Source organism: Narcine bancroftii, chromosome 2 (genome assembly GCF_036971445.1).
Source record: "Narcine bancroftii isolate sNarBan1 chromosome 2, sNarBan1.hap1, whole genome shotgun sequence".
NCBI lineage: Eukaryota > Metazoa > Chordata > Chondrichthyes > Torpediniformes > Narcinidae > Narcine > Narcine bancroftii.
This window is the reverse complement of record NC_091470.1, coordinates 178,308,762-178,334,027: the sequence shown is the minus strand read 5'-3', so window position 1 is coordinate 178,334,027 and position 25,266 is coordinate 178,308,762. Positions and strand designations below refer to the sequence as shown.

Genomic DNA, 25,266 nt, shown 5'->3' with positions numbered 1-25,266 from the left:
CATCAGGACAGTGTGGCTCAGTAAGAGAATAACACCATCTACAAATTCGCTGATGATACTGTGGTAGTGGGTTGTATAAAAAGTCAGTATACAGGAGGGAGATTGAAAATTTAGCTAAATGGTGCACCTTGCACTGAATTTCACTAGAACAAAGGAGCTGATTGACTTCAGGAAGGAAAAACTAGAGATGTTCAATCCAGTGATCATTGGGGGATCAGAGATGGAGAGGGTAAGTCTCGGACGTCACCGGAATAAGTGGGTTGGCCATTTTCCTTCACAAATCTAAGTCTCGGACGTCACCGGAATAAGTGGGTTGGCCATTTTCCTTCACAAATCGGCCTTGGACAAGACCTAGGTCATTTTTACTGGGTTCCCTGACTATCTCTGATAGATCAGGCACCTGATTGGGTTCCAATGGGATTGACCCAGTTGGTCCTTTATAAATTGCCGCATAACTGGGGCACTAACTGTGCAAATTGCCTTGTTAACCCCATTTTACATGACAGTTTGAAAGGGCCCTACAGTCTGTACTTTCTCAGGAGTTTGTGAAGGTTTATTATGACATTAATGTGTGGTGGAAAGTGTGCTGTTTGGTCAGGGGCGTCAATACTTCTGAGCAGAAAGCCCTGCAAAAGGTAGTGGACACAGCCCAGGACATCACAGGCAAAACCCACCCCACTGCTGAGAATGTTTTCAGGGAATGCAGCTGTCGGAGAGCAGCAACCATCATCAGGGACCCTCACCACCCCCAGCACACACTCTCTTCTCGCTGCTGCCATTAAGAAAGAGGTGTAGGAGCCACAAGACTTGCACCACTAGGTTCAGGAACAGCTGCTCCCTCTCCACCATCAGACTCCTCAACAACAATTTCAATCAGGGACTCATTTAAAGACTCTTTGGCACTTTATTGATTAAAAAAAAAATCTCTGTATTGCAGTCTGTTTACATTTATTTGTTTACATGTACGTTGTACAGTTTTTTTCCTCTGGTAATTCTGCTGCGCCCACAGGAAAAAAGAATCTCAGGGTTGTATGTGATGTCATGTATGTAGTCTGACAAAAAATTTGAAACCTCCATTTTAGACTCCTGACCTTGTTAAAAAGGCTCTGTGATCATTTACCCTATCCAAGTCCCTCATGATTATAAACTTCTGCCTTCTTTGTTCCAGGGAAGATAGTTCAAGCCTCTCCAATTGTTTTCTGTAATTCAATTTGCTATACACAAGTGGGTGGGAGAAGCTGACACTCTCTTTGAAGTCCACTGTTTGATCTGCTGAGTTTCTCCAGCAGTGTGTTTTCAAGTCACATGGTATTCATGGAAAGTGAAAAGTAATCAACAATTTGGGCCTTTTTTGGGAATCTGGAAAAATAGATAGAGAGCCAAATAAAAAGGTGAGTGGAGTGGGAGCAGGGGAGGACAGGAAAGGATCACAGGCTGACAGATAACACAGGACCACAAAGATTCTGCTTCCTGAAAACTTGTGGGTGTATTTTATGGATTTTGGGCTGCTGATCACGAAAATCACCTTCAAACTTTCGTATCACATACTGTTTTTTAGATATAATCTATTTTGTGATTTCCTGTCATGTGTTAAGCCTACTTTAAGTGTACAAAGCCGCAAAGTGCAACATGTCATTGAACATTTATTTTCTGCATTCACACTTGGGCGTCTTCCCTGCTGATCAGTGACGAGCACAGTGAAAGGTTTCACTAGGACATTGTGACCCTGGGAAAGTGGTATCATGGCTATTGGAATCCATCGATGGTGGCCGACTATTGTTGCACACTGACATGAGAGGCATCAGATGCTGAGTACAAATGAAAATCAGCAGCGAAACATTTTTAGGTCGGTTGAACTGACGCAATGGGTCAACATTATCAGGCGATAAAGTGTGCTAAATTTAATAAAAGTTAATTTAATATTTCTCCTTATGCGGTACAACAAATCTAAAATTATCTTTGTGTTCAGCTTGACGTTACCTATCAATTTTCTTTGAGGAACCAAATGCTTTTGGGAAAAAAAAATTGTTGTCCTGTGTGGTGAGAGGGTGGAAGAGAAAGGAGCTGAGAAATGATGGCAGAGATCTACGAAAGGATAGTCCCCCTGATAGAAGGGAAGGGAATGGGGAAATGGAAGAAAGGAGCCATCAATATGTCATCTGATTGCTCAAGTACATCACGACAAAACAGCATTCTCCCCTCCTCAGTGCAAAACACACAGACACAACCAGACATAACACACATACAGACAAACAAGACATCTGCAGGACAAGTATTCAAGTATATAAATAAATATTTTTTGTGTAAATGAGTTTCTCACATGGTCAGTGTGAGCAGTTCCTTTGGTCGTTCAGCATTCTCACTGCCCGTGGGAAGAAGCTGTTCCTCAGCCTGGTGGGGCTGGTTCTGACCCTCCTGGATCTCTTCCCCGATGGAAGCAGCTGAAAGATGCTGTGTGCAGGGTGGAAGGGGTCCTCAATGATCCCAATAGATCATGTCTATAGGGGGGGGGGGAGACTCCAGAAGAGGAGAAAGGTTAAATAAAGAGAGAGAGTGGGGCAAGGGGTTAATGGAGATTTGAGGTTGATATTGATACCATATGGTTGAGAGTACCAAGACAGAATAAAGGTGTTGATTCTCCAATTTATGCTGGCCTCGATCTAGTTGGATATGAGGCCTTGGGCAGGCATGTCAGTGTGGCAGTGCAAGTCATGGTCTTGAATCTCAATACAGGCTCTGAGTCCTTGGGACTCTCTCACGTGTGTAGGTGCCAATACACCTTGTACAGTAAATATTCCAAAGGTACAATGTGCCCCTTTGCCCTTGTTCGCCCTCCACTGTCATCCCTGTGGCCCACTGCCCTTTGTCCGTTCCCCCCGCCCCCGTCTCCCCCTCCTCACCCCTGTAGCCCACTGCCATTATCCCTCCCTCACAGAAGATGTGACTGCTCATCCATCTACCTTTCTTTGGGAAGGAAAGTCAGGTTTATCAGCAGAATCTTCATTTAATGAACATAAGGGAACATATCAGTAAACACGTCCACCTGTTGCTACAGCTACGTGCATAGTCCGCAGGTAAATAACTCTCCCACTTCACCTTCCATCACCAAAATCCCACCCAGCATTTCTCTGGGAGCTCTTTGTCAAAATGCTCATTTGCCATAATCTGCTGTTCCCCGTGGCGAATTTGCCATTCCTCTGACAAGCTGTGGTGGATTCTCAGCAAAGGAAGAGGGTGCAGAACATACTGTCGAAGCTTGCCAGCCTCCACTGGAACCTGGACTCCCGCAAAATCAAGGAGAAACCCAATCGACATGTCAACATGTCTCCTGGTGTGAGCAACGCCACTATGCCCTTGTCCACATTATTCAGTTGATCTTTTGGACAGCACTCCAGTGAAACACAGGCTGGAAACCACTGCCCCAGTGGGAGTGGGGGAGGGAGGAGGGGGGGCATTGGAAAGAAACCAGCCCCCTTCACTCAAAGATTGCAGCAGGAATATGCTGACATATAGTGTGGAAGGTGAGCAGACCCTGTCTACACTGATGATGCCCTCAGCGTGGATAGTCTCGATCGTTTCACTTGCTTCATTTTCACGCAAGGCTTAAGCTCCAGGAGAACTGGAAAGACAGGGACAGAGAATTCATGAGAATTGCATGAGCAGAGAGGTCAGGGAGGGATGAGGGAGAGAGACGGGTTGGTGGAGATGGAGACAACCTCCCTGCTTCTAAAGGAAATGGCCGCGCTGCCGCCGCTGTGAACCCGTGGAGAGCGGAGACATAGTACTCCCCCATAGGGTCAAACTGCCCAGTCCGACCACTCCACACAGGCTATAAACGGCGGTAAAAGATCTGAAGGTGGTTTATTTGAAAATCTCGATGGCAGTGCCTGTGATAAGCAGCGGATACAAGGGATTGCAGAGGACTAGCGCAGGGCATCAGAAAATGGGGAGACCCAATTGAGGAACAGAGAGGGGCTCTGTGGTTGAAGAACACACAGATGGTGGGCAGTTGGTGACTTGAGGCGAGGAACTCATGCTAACTGCCAGGACTCGCACCAGGCTGTGGACTGCTGGAGACCGCCTCGAGACTGGAGGAAGGGGGTACCAGGTATCGGAACTGGGATGCAAGAGGATGCTGAGGGTGCTGGAGGCTTCCTGATTGCGGTGGAGGTTCAGATCTGGAGCTCTGGTCGCCAATGGTTTGGTCTGGAACTCTGCATGGCTATGGAGGCAGTGGGAGCGTCGGAGGCAAATCAGTGACTCGGGGGTGGGGGGGAGACTCTTTTTTATTTTCTTTCTATGATTGTAAGGGGTGCCATCAATTTCTGCTGATGGCAAATGTTTGTCGGTCTTTGAGTCGATGAAAGGAAATGTTCTAATTTATTGTATGACTATAACATAACCTTGAATTTTGCTTCTATCTAGTGCATTCATTTCATGATTTTACATGACCCTCACATCCCTTCCAAATACCAGTGAGGATTGTCCAAGGCTACTCTATCCCTCTACATAAGCTAACCCCTTTATTTCCAAAATGAACCTCCTCTGCACCACCAAAGCCAGTGTATTATTTTTCTTTGAGGAGGTAACAAACAGGCTGGATAAGGGAGATGCAGTGGACATTGTGTATTTTGATTTTCAGAAGGCCTTTGACAAGGTGCTGCCCATGAGATGACTTAACAAGATAAGAGCCCATGGTATAACAGGAAACGTACCAGTGTAGGTAGATCTTCTTGATTGACAGGAAGCAGAGAGTCTGAATACAGGGATCATATACTGGTTGGGCAGCCAGTTGCTCCTGGTGATCCACAGGGGTTGGTGTTGGGGCCACTTCTTTTTGTGTTGCATATTAATGATTTAGATTGTGGAATGAATGCACAATCTGGTCAGCAAGTTCCAAACCCTGGGCCTCTGCACCCCGTCCTCTGCAACTGGATCCTTGACTTCCTCATCGGAAACAATGTCTCCTCACTGACAATCAACACAGGTGCACCTCAAAGATGCATGCTTAACCCACTGCTCTACTCGCTCTACACCCAAGATTGTGTGGCCAGGCAAAATTGAAATGCCACCTACAGATTTGCTGATGACACACCACAATCGTCGGCAGAATCACACACAGTAATGAGGAAGCATGAAGATGTGAGATAGATCAGCTAGTTCAGCGGTGTCACAACAACAACCTTGCATTTGCCTTCTTCACCCCCAACTCAACCTGCACGTTGACCTTCAGGCTGCCCCACACAAGGACTCCCAGGTCCCTTTGCATCTGGGAATTTTCAATTTTCTCCCCATTTAAAAAATAGTCTGCCCGAAGTATATGACCGTGCACATTCCAACATTATATTTCATTTGCCACTTCTCTGCCAATTTTCCTGATCTAACTTCTTCTGCAGCCTCCCTGTTTTTCCTTCAGTAACTGCTCTTCCACCTATCTTCAGATTGTCTGCAAACTAACTCCTTCTGCAGCCTCCCTGTTTTTCCTTCACTAACTGCTCTTCCACCTATCTTCAGATTGTCTGCATACCTGGCCACAAAGCCATTCATTCCACAATCTAAATCATTAATATGCAACACAAAAAGACCAACCCCTGTGGATCACCAGGAGCAACTGGCTGCCCAACCAGTATATGATCCCTGTATTCAGACTCTCTGCTTCCTGTCAATCAAGAAGATCTACCCACGCTGGTACATTTCCTGTTATACCATGGGCTGTTATCTTGTTAAGTCACCTCATGGGCAGCACCTTGTCAAAGGCCTTCTGAAAATCCAAATAAACAATGTCCACTGCATCTCCCTTATCCAGCCTGTTTGTTACCTCCTCAAAGAATTACAATAGGTTTGTCAAGCAATGTTTTCCTTTTAGGAGACTATGCTGGCTTTGACCCATCCTATCATGTGCATCCGGATACTCCGTAATCTCAATCTTGACAATCGACTCTATCATCTTCTCAACCACTGATGTCAGGCTAACTGGCCTATAATTTCCTTTCTGTTGTCTCCACCATTCTTCAGGGGATAGCATCCAATAATCCAGAACGTCTGACAATCCAATAAAAATGTCCAGAGAATGTGAGATTATCAGAGATTTTCTGGACCACGTACCATGCCATTCTGCGAAACTATGAAAGAAATTCTACACATCAGCAACCTTTGTCCTGAGTAGGTGTCTACTTACTGTGCATTGTGTAAAAGAGTGCAAACATCAATACCAGGAAGATGTAGATGAGCCCAGCCAGAATGCCTCGTATCAGCAGATGAGCATTTGAATATTTGCATTGAATAGCTGGAGAGGGAAGCAGAAATTAGAGTGTAAGAATTTTATTGAGGATGAACGAAGATCATTGCAATAAATGCAGCCTATTTAAGGGTACTGGTGCAAGATTCATGTACAACTCTTATGCAGGAAAACATTATAGATGATGGGAAAAATACAGCAATTCCTTTTTTAAATTGAAAATGTATTATTTTAAATCAAGACATACAGCCTGGTAACAGGCCATTTCGGCCCACAAGCCCATGCCGCCCAGTAACATCCAATTGATGTATAACCCCCCTCCCCCACCAGTTCCTTTTGAAGGGTGGGAGGAAACCAGAGAATCTGGAGGAAACCCAAGTAGACACAGAGGGAACGCTCAAACTCCTTACAGGCAACCCCGGATTTGAATCCGAGTCACTGGCAATGTAACAGCATTGCGTTAACCTCCTCGCCAACCGTGCTGCCCCTTTTTCTTTCACGCCATTGGATTTTTAACGAAAGCATTTACAACTGACAGTTATGACCACTATCTGAGCCCTTGGAATACAGTATATTTCTGATTATCCAAAAACCACTTAACCAAAAATCTCAGTTATCTGAAAAACATTGTGGCGGCAACATGAAGTCAGAAGTTGAAAAAAATTCACCCGACATGCTTATGTGGGGTGCAAACGTGCCGTTAGCACTGGTTTGGTAACATTAATGAACGACTGGAGGAGGTCAGTGGGTCAGGCAGCGCATGCGGAGATGGTCCTCATTTCAGGCAACTCTTTCCATTTCTCCTTTACCCTCCACTGTACTTGGTTCTCTGCTGTTCCAATATCATCAAGGAGAGCGGCCTCCCGGGCAGGAACGGGGACCTCGGGCTCCTGGGTAGGATTGGCAACGGCCAGGGTCGACGTCAAGGGGGCATTCCCCAAATGAGTTATATGTGCCCCACCGGTGCCACCCCCACTTCTAGTCTGATGCTGCTGCCTTCACCTCCCACCCCAATCCACTGTTGCCACCACCACCCCCACGGCGACTCCAGCAGGTGTAGGATTCTCCGGCTCCCATGCAGGACCAACGACTGCGGTAGAGAGGTGTTGGGGATTGGAGATGGCCAATATAAGTATTCTGCGGATGCTACTGGGCTGCTTAAAGCCATTTCTAAGTTATCTTTCTAAGTTGTTTGGTTTCGGAAAATCAGAAGCATTCTGTACTTGTGAACCAAAATTTCTCTCAGTCTTTCAACGTTCACGTCATGTGAAATTCAACATTTTCATAAACTGCACGTGTGAAATACAGCCCTCGGTGTTAAAGATTTTGAAGACGTGCTGAAAAACTGTGTCAAATGTGGAGGCAACAATGTTTAAATACACATGTACACAGTCACAGTTAGATTGCAGAGAGTCAAATGTTCAATGCAGCCCAGTGTTAAAGGTTACTGCATGCAGAGACAAATCCACAACTATTTGCACAAAATATTAAATATTTTGCACCTATCCATCAAAGAACATTACAGCACAATCCTCACCTCACAATGTTGTGCCAACTTATACATACCTAAATAAAAAACTAAACCTTTTCTATCCCGTAATCCTCTATTTTTCTTCCATGCATGTGCCTGACCTTCTTAAAAGCCCCTAATGGTGTAGCCACCACCGCCATCCCCGACAAGGCATTCCAGGCCCACACAACTCTCTGTGTAAAAAAAATTTCCCCTGATGTCTCACCTAAACTTCCCTCCCTTCACTTTGTACAGATGTCCTCTGGTGTTTGCTACTCCTGCCCTGGGAAACAGGTGCTGGCCGTCCGCCCTAACTATGCCTCTCAGAATCTTGAAGACCTCAACTAAGTCTCCTCTCATCCTTCTTCACTCCAGAGGGAAAAGTCCCAGCTCTGCTAACCTTGCCTCACAAGACTTATTTTCCAATTCAGGCAACATCCTGGTGATTCTCCTCTGCCCCCTCTCCATAGCTTCTACATTCTTCCTATAATCCTTCTTAAATACAGTGTATCTATGCAAAACAGTATATGGATAACATGATACAGTGCACAGGACAGAGATGGCAATATCAATAATTTCGGTGGCACAGTTGTGTAGTGGTTAGCACATCGCCTTTACAGCGTCAGCAAATCCTGTGCTGTCTGAAAGGAGTTTGTACGTTCTCCCCAAGTCTACATGAGTTTCCTCCAGATGCTCCGGCTTCCTCCCACCTTCAAAATGTGCCAAGAGTTGTGATAATTGTAAATTGTGTTCACTGCTGGTACTGGTAACATTGATACTGATAATGTTGGTAATTGTTTAAGTTTGGAAAATCATAAATAAAATACCAGGAGTTGTAGGTCAATTGGGTGTAGTTGAGCAGCATGGACTTGTGGGCTGAAAAGGGCCTGTTACTGTGTTGTATGTATAAAAACAATAATAATTCCCCACTCCGTGGGGATTTAATATGGAGCTAATCTTGGAGAACAGGTATGGACTTGGCACTGACATTTCGTTACTGTGCTACTGACAGAATTTCCCCAGAGCGATTCATACTACTTTGGTTGTCTGACTTTCTCTCCCTGGTACACTTACCCATATGCACAGCTTGGTAGAGTTGTATCGAGGGAACCAACACAGAAACTGATCCCAGTAGAGAGATAATGCAACAATGATCTGGAAGTGAATAAAATAATTAGAAGATAGAACCTGTGAAAGGATCTTTGCTTTCATTCTCTTTGGGATCCTTTTCTCAATTACTTTCAGAACGTGTAGATTATTCATCTCTGCTTTTCTTTTTAATGAGCCTATCATTAGTAGTGTACTCCTTAACTTGGTCGGCTGCCCTCCTAGGATGGGGTTTGTTTATTAGTTTAGGAACATAGGGTTTTTTTCTTTTACTTTTTTCCATTTAATAACATAGGCTCATATCTACCTTGTTTATCATTGTTTGATACTTGTAACTAGATATTAACTTACTTTATTATTATTACTAGATGAACTATGTGTTTTGCATATATTAAAACCAATAGAAAGATTGAAAAAGAACATAGACAGTACTGGCCCTTCAGCCCATGATGTTGTGCTGACCTATAAATACCTACCCAATAAAAACCCTCCCTTCCTCATGACCCTCTATTATTCTTCCATCCATGTGTCTGTCTCAGTGTCTTAAATGCCCCCATTGTTCCAGCTTCCACCACCATCCCCGGCGAGGCATTCCAGACCCCCACCACTCTCTGTGTAAAAAACTTACCCCCTAAACTTCTCTCCCTTCATTTTTGTACAGATGTCCTCTGGAGTTTTCTACTCCCACCCTGCGTAAAAAGTGCTAGCTGTCCGCCCTATCTATACCTCTCAGAATCTAATTAATTTCATTTTCTGAAGAGAATGCCACAGCTCAGTGGACTCCACACCAAAGACCAACAATCATTTTCCCATTCTGTGCTGCCATGGAAGATAGAAACTGCAGATGGTGGAATCTAAGACAAAAATAATCTGCTGGATGAATTCAATGGGTCGGTGCTGTCATTTGCTATCGAACACAAAGGAATCTTTCAGGCCAAATCATGCGCATGCCCTGGCAACCAGGTCTCCTACGGTGTATCCAACAAATCTCCAGTGTCACATTTATTGTATGGCCATCACTTGTGAAGGGACTGGGATAAAAGAAAGCTTCCTCCATCTGGGCAGAGGTAGAGGACAGAAATTGCAACAAATATCACTCTTGCAACTTACATTTATTGCATACAAGTGTGGAAGAATCGACAGAGTCTGGATTTAGGAACAGCACAGCAATAAAGATGATCATCGTTAAACTGAAGATGCAACCGAACCCCGCAGTAATTCTGAACCATGGGGCGAATCCTGCAAAAGGCACCAATAAAGAGGTTATCTGAGGAATCTGGGGCTTCTCCTGCACTCTGACCCCTCCATTCAGTTTCAGAACCATTAGCCGAGACTATATCTCTGAGTCCATAAGACGTAGGAGCAGAAATAGGTCATTCATCCCATCGAGTCTGCCCCTCCATTTAATCATGAGCTGATTTATTCTCCCACTCAGCTCCACTGCCCGGCCTCCTCCCCATAATCTTTGATGACCTGGCGAATCAAGAATCCATCAATCTCTGCTTTAAATACACCCAATGAGCCCATCTCCACAACTGCCTGTACCAACAAATTCCACAGATTCACCACCCTCTGGCTGAAAAAATTCTTCCACATCTTTGTTCAAAGTGGACACTCTTTAATCCTGAAGTTGTCCCCTCTTGTCCAGACTCTCCCACCTTTCTACATCTACTCTGTCCAAGCCTTTCAATATTCAAAATGTTTCAATGAGATCCTCCCTCATTCTCCTACATTCTTACACGGACCAAGAGCTGTCAAATAACTTGGAATCATCCTTGTGAACCTCCTCTGACCCCTCTCTAACAATAGCACATCCTTTCTTAAATGAGGAGCCCAAAACTGTTCACAATGCTCCAAGTGAGGTCTCAGCAGTGCCATATAAAGCCTCAACATCGCACCCCAGCTCTTATATTCAATTCCTCTTGAAATTAACACCAGCTTTGCATTTGCCTTCTTCACTGTCGACTCAACCTGCAAGTTGACCTTCAGGCTGTCCTGTACGAGGACTCCCAGGTCAGTGTTAGGAAGACAAAGCAGAGCAAGCACATTTAGAAGGGAGATAAAGGAAGAAGGGATGGGGAGAATCGGTAGCTTTCCATGCTCAGGCTGTGACCATCAATGGAAGGCTGGTATTGTTGTCCTTTCCTCATTTCACCCGTGGAATGGCTGAATGGTTAAAGGTCAACCACAGTACTATGTAACTCTGGACTGACATGTACCTCAGGCATGTACCAGATAGTCTTACAAACCAAGCTGGCTTTGTTGAGTCTTGCTCCTATAATCCAAATGTTATTTAATTAATTTGTCTAAATTCCCCTGTTGCCACAGTAATATATGGAATAATCCAGGTGATGAATACAAGTTATGTAGTTTAACCACTAGATCAACATCAGAGCAAGTTAGAATAAGTGCAGATTAGTGTGGCTGACTGACACAGTTTAATTTGTTAACAGCAAGATAAGTTGACATGCAACCAGGGCGTTTGTGTGTTTATGAGGTGCGCAATGATTAGTGCACAAATACAAGGATTCCTGAAGGTGACAGCATTGGTAGATAAAAGTGGTTAAAGGCTCAAGGGAGAATTGACTTCATGAGGTCAGAACAGCACAGCACAGGCCTGGGCCTTCAGTCCTCGATGTGTGCCAACTTTTATATATTTAAAAAGAACGAGATCCTCCCTACCTCATAACCCTCCATTTTTCTTTCATCCTTGTGCCTGACTTAGAGTCTGTTAAATTCCCCTAATGTTCCAGCCTCCACCACCCCGTCAAGGCATTCCAGGCCCCCACAACTTTCTGTGTAAGAAACTTACCCCATGATGTCCCCCCTGAATTTCCCTCCCTTCACTTTGTGCAGATGACCTCTGGTGTTTGCTACTCCCACCCAGGGAAAAAGGTGCTGGCTGTCCACTCAGAATCTTGTCGACCTCTATTAAGTTTCCTCTCATCTTTCTTCACCCCAGAGAGAAAAGTCCCAGCTCTGCTAACCTTGCCTCATAAAACTCATTTCCCAATCCTGGTGAATCTCCTCTGCTCCCTCTCCACAGCTTCCACATCCTTCCTGTAATGAGGTGACCAGAACTGAACACAATCCTCTGAGAGGGGTCTCACCAGAAATTTATAGAGCTGCAACATGACCTCACTGCTCCTGAACTCAATCTCCGAACTAATGAAGCCCAGTGTCCCATAGGCCTTCTTAATATCCTATCAACCTGCGTGGCGACCTTTTCATGTCTATGGATTTGGACCCCAAGATTCCTCTATTCTTCCACACTGTTAAGCATCCATTCATTAACCCTGTACTCAGCCTTCATGTTTTACATTCCACATTTAACCAGACTGAACTCCATCTGCCACTTTTCTGCCAGCTCTACATTCTATCTGCATCGTTTTGTAACTAACAACAACCATCAACACTATCCTCAACTCCTCCAACCTTGGGCTATAGAATGCAAGAACAGAAAATTATGGTGGAACTTTACCAAACATTGTTTAGGCCCCAACTAGAGTATTATGTGCACTTAGCCCATCAGAGTGAAGAGAGGCCATTGTAGCAGTGGAGAGGAAACTCACCAGGACGTTGCCTGAGAAGAGACTGATTGGCTGGGTCTGCTTTCTTTGGAGCAGAAGGGACAGAAGAAGGGGATCAAAGGAGGGCATAGAAGGAAACTATAGAATGTCTAAAACTGGAGGGCAATGTTTTAGAGCAAGAACAAGAGGTTCAGTGAGGATTTAAGGAAGGCCTTTATCAGCCAAGGGACAGATGGAATCTGGAGCACAGTTGCGAGAGGAACGAGGTACCATCGCAATGTTTAAGAAGTGCCTAACGTGTATACTCATGTAAAGGTCAAATTTTCACAATCATTTTTACCATTAAATTGATGTGGTTGATTATTACGTGGATACTACTTTTGAGGGGCTGAAATTTACACTAGAATCCAAAATCAGTAGCAGAAGTCTCAATGAATAAAGAACAAAAACACCATGAATTAAAATACACATCCTGCCACAGGTGAGTTCAGAATCGTGGTCACTATCTGCACTCTTGGAGGAGTCGGGAGCTCCGATCGGTGGGTGGCCAGGTGAGAGACTTGGGTTGACTTTTACATATATGGAAAATTCCAGATTTATGACCAAAAATAGGGGGTCCACTTTTACATGAAATCAACTTTTATATGTGTGTTTATGTTTCATGACAAGCCAGGGCCTGGAAGGCCCAAGGGCTGGCAAATGGGATGGGTGCAAATGGGTTAGCCTGGATGTTTTGGACTGAAGGGCCTATTTCTGGACTGTACTGCTCTACGGACACTTACCTGAATCGTAGACACAGAGAAGACTTGCCATGAGCAGGCAGATGAAGGATAGAAGCTGAAATGTCACAAAGATGGTGGCAAATTCTCTACGATACTTTTCAACTGCAAAAATGAAGACAGGTTCACACAGCATTGTGTTCGGGATCAAAGTTGGTGTTATAATTTAATGAGGACAAGGCAGCGATAAACAGCAAGGACAAATACCTTGTGTATTCCTGAGAACAACAAAGATGATTATTATAGCTGCAATAAAGCTGGTGAAATTACTGATCAGGGCAACAACTGACATCACAAATGCATAGAAAACAATTAGCAGAATACCTAAAAAAAGAAAACAATATGAATTTACTTCAGTGAACAATACATTGTTCTTTGTATACTGCAAATATTTCATCAAGGTCGCTGCTTATTCTTTTACTCTAGAACAGTGGTTCTTTATTTTCCACTTACATACCACCTTAAGAAATCCCTCACTAACCACAGAGCACCTGTGGCATCCTATGTGGTGCTTTGTGGGTAGTAACAGAATACTTAAGATGGAATGTGAACTGAAAGAAGGTGGTTGAGAACCATTGCTTTAGAAAATAGAGATCTATCCTAGTCCATCTCTTCTTGTACATCAAAGCCACCACCCATCAACAAGTCTGGCGAATCTTGACTGCACTTCCTTTAACCAGATTCATTTGTATTTTAAATGCTCCTTCTGCACACAAGACATTTTTATTTGGTGGAAAAACAGGATACTTCTCAGTGATGAGAACTGAGATGGTATGGCGTTTGGTGGGGGGGAGTCAATGTGCAGGAAGCAACAAGGAAGCGAATGGTACAAAGGCCGGCTCCAACATTCAGCAAGATATTGGCGGATCTTCAACCTCAGCACCAAGTTCCTGCTTCAACTGTCATTTGCCAGATTCCAAACATTTTTGATTTCTGTCTTGAATGCAGCAGAACCTCTTCGGGAGAGAGAATTCCTGACCCTCTGAGTGAATATTCCACTTCATTTCAGTCCGAGTAGCCTATCCCTGATTTTGAGATTGGAGTTCCTCACCCTAGACTTCTCTACAAGGGAAATACCTTCCACCTATCTGTAGGATAGTTAGGATGATACACATCAAGTCACTGCCATTGGGACAATAATCGCTGTAGGAAACTCTGCATCCATATGAGTTCCCTACATGTGCTCGAATGAACGTAAATCTTGGCTGATTGTTTGGTGGTGTGGAGTGACTGAAGTTCCAAGATGGTACACGTGCAGATGGCTTTAAATTGACTTGACAGGGATGGCCACCAAGATTTAACAAAGGAGGAAAACGATGCTCAAAGAATTTTATGGAGAAAGTGACAGGGAAGTTCTTTGGTATGTTAACTGTGCATGTATGTCACACAGTATATGTTGGAGAACTACAGGCACAATTAACCACGTGGTATTATGATCTGATGCAACAGCTGATACCTGTCTAAAACAGTGCGTGGCTGGACTGCTCAACATTCCTGATGCAAGGTCTTTAGAGAAGGGAAGAAAGATGATGAAGAGTACTGCAGTAGTGGAGAGAGACAATGCCCCATGACAGATTTTTTCCTTCATCTATCCTTCAATATTATCCAAAATCCAGAGTTCTTTAGACTTGCTGCCTGTACCTCCTACCCATACAAGAACATGATGGACCCAAATTTACAGTGTTTCATTTTTGAACTATCCACAAGGACCTGCTCTGCCCCATTTTTACAGCTCCTGTCAGTGAGGAGATTGCCTCATGAGAGAGACAGAAGGAGGCATGTTTAGTGTAATGATTAGCGCAACACTGCTACAGCACTAGTGACACAGATTTGAATCAGGTGCTGTCAGTAAGGAGTTTGCACGTTCTCCCCATGTCTCCATGGGTTTCCTCTGGGTGCTCCGGTTTCCTCCCACCCTTCAACATGTATGGGGGCTGTAGATTAATTGGGGCGGCACAGGCTCATAGGCTGGAAGGGCCTGCTTCTGTGCTGTATGTCTACATTTAATTTTTTTAAAATCTGCAGATGCTGGAATGATGAGAGGTTCTCAACAAGTCAGGCTGAATCCATGAATAGACCTGGTTGGTCGAGGTTACGGGTTGGATACCTTTACCAAGTCATTTATTGTCATCTGATTGTGCAGGTACAACCTGATGAAACCACGTTCTCCGGTCCTCGGTGCAAAACATGCAGACACACAACCAGACATTACACACACACAAACAAGACAAAAGCAGGACAAGTATTCATATATACAAATAAATAAATACTCTTTCATGAATAGGAGAGTCTAGGAGGGTCGGTGTGGGGTGTTCCTTTGGTCGTTCAGCATCCTTGCTGCCCGTGGGAAGAAGCTGTTCCTCAGCCTGGTGGTGCTGGCTCTGATCTTCCTGTATCTCTTCCCACAACGTGAGCAGCTGAAAGATGCTGGGTTCAAGGTGATTTTGCGTGCCATCTTTCAACAACAATCCCAGTAGATACGTTGATTAAGGGGGGGGGGGGGGAGGAGGGAGACCCTTGTGATCTTCTCTGCCACTCTTAAGGTCCTGTGGGTTGACCTCTGATCCATTTCTCTGCAGCAACCGTACCACACTGTGATGAAGCCGGCCAGCATGCTCTTGATAGAGCTCCTGTAGAAGGTTGACATGATGGGAGTTGGTAGCCTTGCCCGCCTCAGTCTTCTCAGGAAGTGCAGTCATTGTTATGCCAAGTGAACTCCAAGGAACTTGGAGCTCTCCACTACAAGTTGTTGATGTGTAGTGGAGGGTGGTCCTTTCTGGTCCTCCTGAAGTCCACGATGATCTCCTTCATCTTGTACACTGGATTTTCCACCTCTTCTCTGTAGTGTGACTCATCGTTGTTGCTGATGAGGCCAATGACTGTCGTGTCATCTGTAAACTTCATGACACTGTTGGAGCTGGATCTAGCGATGCATTAGTGGGTCAGTACCATAAGCAGGAGTGAGATGAGCAGACAGGACTGAGGTTGTGACTTATCAAGACTGATTGCCTCGTATTTATCAAACATTAGTCCGATGGAGATTTATTCTGGAGCATAATCAGAGGGACTATTAGGGTGTTTCCTCAAAATGAAGACTTGAAAAGCAAGGGGTACAGCCTCAGGGTCAAGAGTTGGAGATTTAGGAACAAATTGAGGAGGAATTTCCTTACTCCTTCTGGGTTGAATATTTGGAATTTCCTACTCAGATATTGCCAATCGTGCATGGAGAAGTATTTCTGGTTTGTGATTGATGGATTTGTGCACACCAAGGGAAATGGTGGATGCAGGCCACATTATAGCATCCGTTCAAGTGAGTGAAGCCTGATGGCGAGTAGCTTGGAGCCCTCTACTGCTGCTGGTCCTGACGCTCTTGTGTTAAGACAACTTCAGATGGGATGTTTTTCAAAAGGTTTGCTTCCTGAAAAATATTTGGGGATCACGATAGACGACTTCAAGTTGAACACAAGTATAATTTCATATTTTCTGTATTGCATAGGAAGTTGGAGAAACATTAACTTTTATTGCATTTAGCATTTTAATCGCATAATGGTGCTGACACATTGTGTTCATTCGACTGACCTAAAAAGGTTTTGCTGCTGATTTTCAAATTTAAATTTAATTTTTAAAAAATGTAGACATACAGTCCTTTCAGCCCACGAGCCTGTGCCGCCTAATTAACCTACAACCCTCAGTACGTTTTTGGAGGGGGGAAGCTGGAGCACTCGGCGAAAACCCATGGGAGAACGTACAAACCTCTTACCGACAGTGCCTGATTCAAACGCCTTTGGCTTGTGGTGTAACATCGCTGTTCTATGACACCAGCCACACAGGTCCTTTGAGCCACAATGTCGTGTCATCCTTCATAAATCTACAATACAATCAATCGAGCCCTTCCCTCCCTCACTGCGGGATTTTACCGAGGACAATCCACCGTTCCTTGGCCTATCAGTACAATAAGAACACAACCCCCTGCGTGGCACGCCATGAACTTTCACTGACTGAGCCATCTGTGAAATCCTACCGTTGATGCTGACGAAGTGAGAGTTCTGATTGGTGCTGATGTCATTGGTTACTCTGCAGGTATATAAGCCACAGTCCGAGACCTTCAAACTCTTAATGAATAGCAAAGCACCACCCGATTCCATTACGTAATGTGACTGGTTCTTCAGCTGCACATCATTTTTCAACCATTTAATGCTAGTTACTTTGCTGTTCTTCACCACACAGCTGAGCTGAACACGGTCTGAGATATAGGTCGGATTCTGAGAAATGTGTGGGGCTAGCAGTTGTTCTATAAGAAAGTAAAATCACAGGTTGGTCAAATTTAATCTGTGTTTAGACTTCTAACAAAGCTTGGATCAGCCTTGGATAGAGGACACCAAAGAGGAAAGAACAGCGTGGAAGACCTTGGGGTCCAAATCCATACATCTCTCAAGGTTGCCGCACAGGTTGATAGGGTAGGTAAGAAGGACTATGGGATGCTGGGCTTCATTAATTGACTGATTAAGTTCAGGAGTTGAGAGGTCATGTTGCAGCTCTACAAGTCTCTGGTGAGAGCGACCACACTTGGTGTTCATTTCTGGTCACCTCATTACAGGAAGGACATGGAAGCTAATGGAGAGGGGGCAGAGATTTACCAGGATGTTGTCTTCTGAGGCAAGGTTAGCAGAGCTGGAACTTTTCTCTCTAGAGTGTAGAAAGATGAGAGGAGACTTGATAGAGGTTGAGAAGATTGTAAGATTAGGAAGTGGAACAAATGTAATGTTTAAAAGGCAGGGATAGAAAAGAAACACAAAAGTCTGCATTGTGCTGTGATTGCAATAAATACACACAGAAATGCTGGAGGAGCTCAGCAGGTCTTGCAGTGTCTGTAGGAGGTAAAATATATCTAATCGAAGGTTTTTCTCTTTGGAGCAAAGAAGGATGGGTGGTGACTTAACGGAGGTCCACAGCCAGCACCTTTTCCCCAGGGGAGAAACAGCAACCACCAGGAGACGTCCATACAGAGTGAAGGGAGGGATGTTTAGGGGAGACGTCGGGGTGGTGTTTTTACACAGAGAGTTGTGGGGGCCTGGAATATCTTGCCGGCGTGATGGTGGGGGCTGGAACATTAGGGGCATTAAGAAATGTATTCAGGCACATGGATGAAAGAAAAATAGAGGGTTATGAGGGTTTAGTTTTTAAAAAAATGTTTTGATAGTAGTATATAGGTAGGACATCAAGGGCTGAAGGGTCTGCACCATGCTGAAGTATTCTCTCACCCATACAGCAATGGTACTTAGAAATGAATAAATGTATTCCATTGGAAAAAATAACATATAATTTAAAAAATAAAGTTACATTATTTGAACAAATTTGGGAACCGTACATGGAACACAACTGCGGATCTCCACCCCTTAAAATATAATGAGAAGAAGACGAAATGAACTGACCCAGTGTATAAAAGTAGATGACACAATTTTCTTGTTTATTTTCATTGTGTGATGACATTGTTTAATGGGTTTATTGTATTGTATATGTTGAACGTTTAATGGGTTTGGAGGGGTGTGGGAAGGAGTGAGGGAAGGAATAGGGGAAAAGGGGAGAAAATGCCACTGTGTATATTTAAGAGGGAAATGTTTGTGTGTATTTTGATTAATATGGTTCATAGTGTGAAAAATAAAAAAAATTTAAAAAAGTGTTCTCTCACCCCATGCAGAAGCCCTTGAGTTTGAGCTTCACATCATTACATTGACCCAAGTGATGTCAGTGTGAGGCAGTAGAACTCTGCACACTGAGGTACCAACTTACAAACAACAGTTAAGCAACGCTATTACAGTGCCAGTGACTGGAGTTTGTATCCGGCACTGTCCATTAGGAGTTTGTACATTTTCCTCATATTTGCATGGGTTTCCTCCTGGTGTTCTTGTTTCCTCCCACCGTTCAAAACGTACTGGGGTTGGGGGGTGGGGGGTAAATGTAACTGTACGTTAATTGGGGTATTTGGGTGACATGAGCTTGGGAGCCGAACTCTCCTCCTGCTACATTGCTAAGTAGTATTGTCAAAAAATTTAGAAATTATATTTGGTCCCCTCAGCCATATTATCACGCAGGTAGACAGTGTGGTGAGAAAGGCATTTGGCGCGTCTAGTGTTTGGACCTGGGTCGTCTGTAGAGTCACATTTGCTGTTCTGGACACCTTGTTATAGGAAGTCATCAAAAGAGGGCATCAAAGGATTCACGAGGATGTTACCAGGACTGGAGAGCTTGAGTTAAAAGGATAGGCTGGATAGGCTAGGAAATTTTTTTCCCCTTAAGTCATTGGAAGTTGAGCCTTAGAAATGTATAAATTCATCAGAGGTCCATATAACTGTTAATGTGAATGTCAGAGTATTTTCACTAGGTGGTTAAAACCAGAGAGCACAAGGTTAAGAAGTGGAGGAAAGAAAACTGAGTGGCGTTTTTTTTAAAATACGCTGTGGGTGGTGGGTGTATGGAACAAGCTGCCAGAGGAAGCGGTAGATGCAGGTAGAGTGAAAACCTTTTCATTTGGCCAGGCACAGTAAAATCCTATGGAGATTGGTAGATGCCAGATAAGTCAATTTTATGGTTGCTTGAGATTGCTTGTAACGTGATTAGTGAAATAATGGCATGGCAGGCCAATTTTAAACTTCCATATTTTTTACCTATTTATTTTCCATGATTATTTTGCTGTTTGCTTGAATTCCTGATAATGGGGTTTTACTGAATTTGGATAGGAAAGATTTTGGGGCATTATAGGCCAAATGCTGGCAACTTGGTTCATGCTGTGGAATGCAAAAGTCTGCAGACACATGGATTGCAGTAAAAACATAGAAATGCTAGAGGAACTCAGCCTGTTTTGCAGTGTCCATAGGGGGTAAAGATATTCCTTGCAGGGCTCAGGCCCAAAACGTCGATAATATATCTTTACCTCCCATGGATACTGTGAGATGGGCTGAGTTCTTCCAGCATTTTTGTGTTTTAATGAACTTGCTGGAGAGTTAGACCAAAGGGTCTCTTCACTTGCTGATTATTTCAAGGTTAGTGTTTGGTTGGAATAAAAGGTTTTACTGCAAAATATTACTGAGAGAAACCACATCTGGAGTACTGCAAACAATTGTGGGTTCCTGGCTTAAGAAGAGATGATTCTTTGGAGGGGATTCAGATAAGCTTCACTAGGATTCATTTTTAGATATTCCAGCCCGTGTGCCCCAAATTCCCCAATTAATTCCACCCCCCCACTGTATGTTTTTAGCAGGTGAAAGACACGGGGAAAACTCCTTACAGACAGTGCCAGAAAAAGCAGGATCAAACCACAACTTATTTTCTCCTGAAAACCACTGCAGACCTTCAGCCCTACACTGTTAAGAGTGCTCCTCAAGTGGATCGCATCAGGCATACCTACCCTGCACTTCCAAGTGAAAAATGAGGTTTCTGGATGTAATTGTCTTGTTCGCCAAGACTTCACTTAAAGTCACTTCAAATGTGCCAGTATCTGTCATTTCCAATTTATCTATCAAAAGAGAGCCCGAGTTTAAATCATACTCAGCCCGGTGTCTGAAGTAGGAATTGAATGACATGATGTTACTGTAATACACGTGTTCCAGGATGGTCATTTCACGCTCAAGGCCCATAAACCTCCACACGGTCCTGAGCCTCTTCCTGCTTGGAACAATAGACATCAGCACTGAAGAACCAGCAGGACGCTTCAAGATCTCCGGTGCCAAAGGTTCTAATGTTCCTGAATGGGAGATGATAATGTATATTAGAGAAATGAAACTTGAAAGTCTGCAGACACCATGAATGATGTGAAAGCACAAAATTGGGGAAACTCGGCAGGTCAAACAACGAGCTTTATATAACAAAGATAAAGATACATAACTGATGTTTCGGGTTTGAGCCCTTCATCAAGGTATGGGCAAAATGTAGGCAAGTCTCTGAACAAAATGGTGGGGAGGGAGGGGCAAGTTCCAACCAGGCTGGAGGTAATAGACCACCCTTAAATTGGATGAGCAACACCTAATTTCCCTCTGGGAAATTAACGCCGACATCACTGGCTTCTGCTAGCTCCCTGTTCTCCAACTCTTCCCTATCCCTCTGTCATCTTTCCACAAACTCTCCAACCCCCTTCCCTCTCCATTCACAGAGCTATCTCTCCTCCCCCTGCTTGCTGGTGTGCCCTCCCTCCCTTATCCACCTATTACCTCCTGTGGGAATGTGCTCCACTCCCTGCCCTTCCGCCTCCCCACACTTTGATCGGAAGAAGAGCCGGAGCCGGCCCGTCAAGCCTGCTATCTATCTGTAGACTTAACTCCACCTCCCTTTTCCCCATAACCCTCAACTTCCCTTAAGAACTCTGACCACTCCAAGCATCCATCACAGTATGAGGAATCTTCAGGAGCATCTGGAGCCCAAATCTGCCTGAGACGATTCATATCACAATGATTTACACCTGAAAGAATGAGATTGGCTTGGGTAGATGGGCCAATTGGTCTTGTAAGACAAAAGGGGAAAAAAGTGTAGGTCCCTCAACCTTTTGAGCCTGCTCTGCGACTCAACAAGATTGAATGAAACACGGAAGTGTATAGACGCTATGATTATAGTCAAATCCACAGAAATGTTGGAGGAACTCAGCCAGTCTTTGTGGTGTCCCTTGGCGGTAAAGATATATTACTGACAGTCTCGTGCAGTGCCAGACTGAGGCCACCGACAAATTGGTGGAATAGCACCTCATCTTCCAACTGGGCACTCTCCAACTGGATGGTATTAACACTGACTTTTCCGTTTTCTGTTAAACCACACCCCACCACCCCCCCCCCCACCGACACCTTCTTCTCCATCTTCTTTTCTCTAGTTCTAGCCCTCCTCCCTTTGTCTCTTTCACAGAGTCAACATCAATTCTCACCTTTCCTCTTATCAAATCCAATCAATACCTTCTGTCTGCTGATCTGGATTCCTCCCCTCTCATTCTTCCCCCTTTTCTCTCCTCAGTCGTTAATTTAGACACCTGTCTTTTATCACTCACACCTTGAGGAAGTGCTCAGGGCCGAAATGTCAGTGATATATCTTTACCTCCTATGGATCCTGCGAGATCTGCTGAGTTCCCCAGTACAGGTACACACTTCTTTATCTGGAACCCTTGGGGGACAGTGTATTCCGAATTTCGGATTTTTCTGGATTTCAGAACAAAAGCCAGCTGCCCCAGATTTAAGCCCACCCAAATTGTGCTGCTGTATCCACACCCTTCCAGTTGCACTGGCATCTCTCTCCCCCTCGCCCACCCAAATTGTGCTGCTGTATCCACACCCTTCCAGTTGCACTGGCATCTCTCTCCCCCTCGCCCACCCAAGTCATGCTGCCATATATCTCCCCCCTCGCCTGCCCGAATCGCACTGCCATCTCTCTCCCCCTCGCCCACGCGAGTCGCACTGCCATCTCTCTCTCCTCCCACCGCCCACCCGAGTCACGCTGCCGTCTCTCTCCCCACCTCGCCCACCCGAGTTGCACTGCTATCTCTCTCCCCCCGCCCGAGTTGAGCTACCATCTCTCTTCCCCCTTGCCCACCCGAGTCGCACTGTTGTCTCTCTCTCTCTCTCTCCCTCCGCTGTACCAGCATCAGGAAAACATTGCCAGATTTCAGATGCCCGGATAAAGGATTGTGTACCTGTATCTCTGTGTTTTGACATTCAACAAGATCATTAATCTTTGTTCCACTTTCTTACACATTCATACCCCCAATTCTCTTAGCCCAATAATTAATTTGTTGGAGAGCACCAAGTTCCTTGGAGTTCACTTAACAAGTGATCGATCATGGACACTCAACATCTCCTCACTTGTCAGAAAGGCACAACAGAGACTGCACTTCCTGAGAAGATTGAAGCGAGCGAGGCTACCGGCCACCATCATAACAACCTTCCACAGGAGCTTTATTGAGAGCGTCCTGGCCGGCTGCATCACAGTGCAGAGAACGGTGCTGCAGAGAAATGGATCGGAGGTCAATCCACAGGACCATAAGAGCGGCAGAGAGGATCACTGGACTCCCCCCTCCCCCACCCCCCACCATCGACGTGATCTACCGGGATCATTGCCTGAAGAGGAAACGCAAAATCATCGAGGACCCCTTCCATCCCACGCACAGCATCTTTCAGCTGTTCCCATCGGGGAAGAGATACAGGAGGATCAGAGCCAGCACCACCAGGCTGAGGAACAGCTTCTTCCCATGGGCAGCAAGAACGACCAAAGGAACCTCCAAGACTCTCATATTCCTGAAATAATATTTATTTAATTATCTGTCTATATGAATATTTCTCCTGCATATGTATTGCTTGTCTATATGTGTGTCTATAATTTAAATTTAAAGCATACAGAAGGGGAAGCAGTTGCAGTACCCGACAGGAACACTCAGTGCCTGTATGAATCGAAAGAGCAGGTGAATTCCTTTCACTTTACACCACTTGGTTCATCCACTTGGTTCTTAGCCACGTTCAGCAACTTGCCTTGTCCAAGATCCACTTTCCCCTGGGCATGTTTTGAAATTGTGGTGACATATTCCCACCTCTGCACATCCACCAGTTCTGTTCCTCCTGAACTAGGGAGCAGCAATGGTGTAAAGCTGAGAGATGTCGATGCACTGGCTAAAAACCCTGCCACAGCAAGAGCAGAGTTGTAGCATAAATGGAGAGGATGAGAAAGCCAGAGGAAACACTACAAAGGCAGGAATGGCAGGAAGATCCAGGATTTCTGGGTCCTGGAGAAATTTTGGGGATAAAAGGTCCTACACCTCACTCTTGGGGGTGGGGGGGGGGTCCAGTGGGCGTGGGAGGGAAGGGGTGGTCAGTTGGGATGTGCAGGGGAATAGATTCTAGTTGGCACTGGGCAGAGGAGTGGGTGAGAAGGGGAGAGATACCAGTGGCTGGTGGGAGAGGGGATTCCGGTGGGTGGAAGAGGGGGGGGGATTCTAGTGGGTGGATGGAGGAGGAGGGAATCCGGTGGGTGGAAAGGGAGGGTAGCTGGGTCCTGGAGGGGAAGGAGATGGGTGATTTCATTTCCCTGGGTAAAAAATATTACCCTCCAGAGGACATGCGCATGAGGTGGGGGATGGGGGTACGGGGTGGAGGGATGGGGTGGGGTGATTTGAGGGGTGGGGTGGGGGCGATGGGGTGAGGGATGGGGTGGGGGTCAGGGTGGAGGTACAGACTGGGGCTGATGGGGTGGGGGGACAGGTTGGGGGTGATGGATTGGGGGCAGGGTTGGGGTACAGGCTAGGGGTGACGGGGTGCAGGACGGGGTAGGGCGACAGACTGGGGGTGACGGTGGGATGACAGGCTGGGAGGGGTGTTTAAGGAGAATGTGCAGGACAAGTAGGTGCCTGTAATGGGCTGCCCCCTCCCAAGAACTCCCTCACCCTCTCCCTCCCCTTTTCCCTCCATTTCCCCATCCTCCCCTGCGTCCACACCCTCATCCCTTCCCATCCCCTCCAAACCCCCTGCTCTGCTGTCCCATCCCCTCCCCCCACACCTCTCCCTACCCCTTCCCCTCACCCTCCCATCAATCCACCACCCACCCACTACCCACTCACACCACTCCACGACCCCTTAGTCGCCAACCCTTCTCACAGCCCCCTCCCATCCCCATATCCCCCATCTCCACCACCCCCTCACCTGCCCCCAACACTCCCTGATTTCCCCCACCACTCTACCACCCCTCACATCCCCACCCCACCTGTCCTTCCCATCAAAACCCCCTCCACCCCCTCTCCTTCCCCAACCCTCCACCCCTCCCCCCTCCCCCAACCCCCTGATTCCCTCCTCACCCCCTCACCCCACTTTCCTTCCACCCCCGATCCCCCCCAACCCCCTGATCCCCCTCACCACCCTCTCCTTCTACCCCACCCCCCGATCCCACCCCCTCACCACTCCACCACCAACGCCACACCGGTAGCCGGCTCATTCTCCGCCTGTCTCGCCCCCCCCCCGCCCCCGCCTCATCACCATGGGGACCTGAGCATGGGTGACGCGGCCCCTCAGGCAGCAGGGGGCGCGCACGGCCACGCGCTCGCTTGGCCAACCGCTCGCACAGCCCGCGTCAGGCTCGGCCGTGCCG

The 25,266-nt window shown here is 45.8% G+C and overlaps 1 protein-coding gene across 5 annotated transcripts; it reads right to left on the bottom strand.

The window, feature by feature from the left end:
- Positions 1–916: 916 nt before the first annotated feature.
- On the bottom strand, positions 917–25,266 carry LOC138754653 (uncharacterized). Of its 5 annotated transcripts, none has more exons than XM_069919241.1 (10): positions 25,077–25,148; positions 23,661–23,807; positions 20,570–20,905; positions 17,186–17,455; positions 13,372–13,488; positions 13,168–13,269; positions 9,966–10,094; positions 8,823–8,903; positions 6,179–6,286; positions 917–1,359 (listed from the first exon to the last, which is right to left on the bottom strand). In XM_069919241.1, exons 1-10 carry the CDS (start codon positions 25,111–25,113, stop codon positions 1,313–1,315), a joined length of 1,374 nt encoding a protein of 457 aa, XP_069775342.1. In that variant the 5' UTR covers positions 25,114–25,148; the 3' UTR covers positions 917–1,312. The 5 variants fall into 5 exon arrangements, with proteins under 5 accessions (XP_069775342.1, XP_069775344.1, XP_069775341.1 ...); XM_069919243.1 differs by lacking the exons at positions 917–1,359; positions 25,077–25,148 and adding exons at positions 2,985–3,619; positions 25,164–25,266; XM_069919240.1 differs by lacking the exon at positions 917–1,359 and adding an exon at positions 2,985–3,619.

What these genes read in the sequence shown, in the direction of transcription:
- LOC138754653 (XM_069919240.1), bottom strand. Translation starts at nt 25,113, where the DNA reads ATGAGCCGGCTACCGGTGTGGCGTTGGTGGTGGAGTG. An exon ending in GTGGCGTTGGTGGTGGAGTG is followed by an intron (nt 23,808 to 25,076) that starts GTGAGGGGGTGG and finishes TTGCTGTGGCAG; the next exon opens with GGTTTTTAGCCAGTGCATCG. An exon ending in TCTCTGTGTCTACGATTCAG is followed by an intron (nt 10,095 to 13,167) that starts GTAAGTGTCCGT and finishes TGCCTTTTGCAG; the next exon opens with GATTCGCCCCATGGTTCAGA.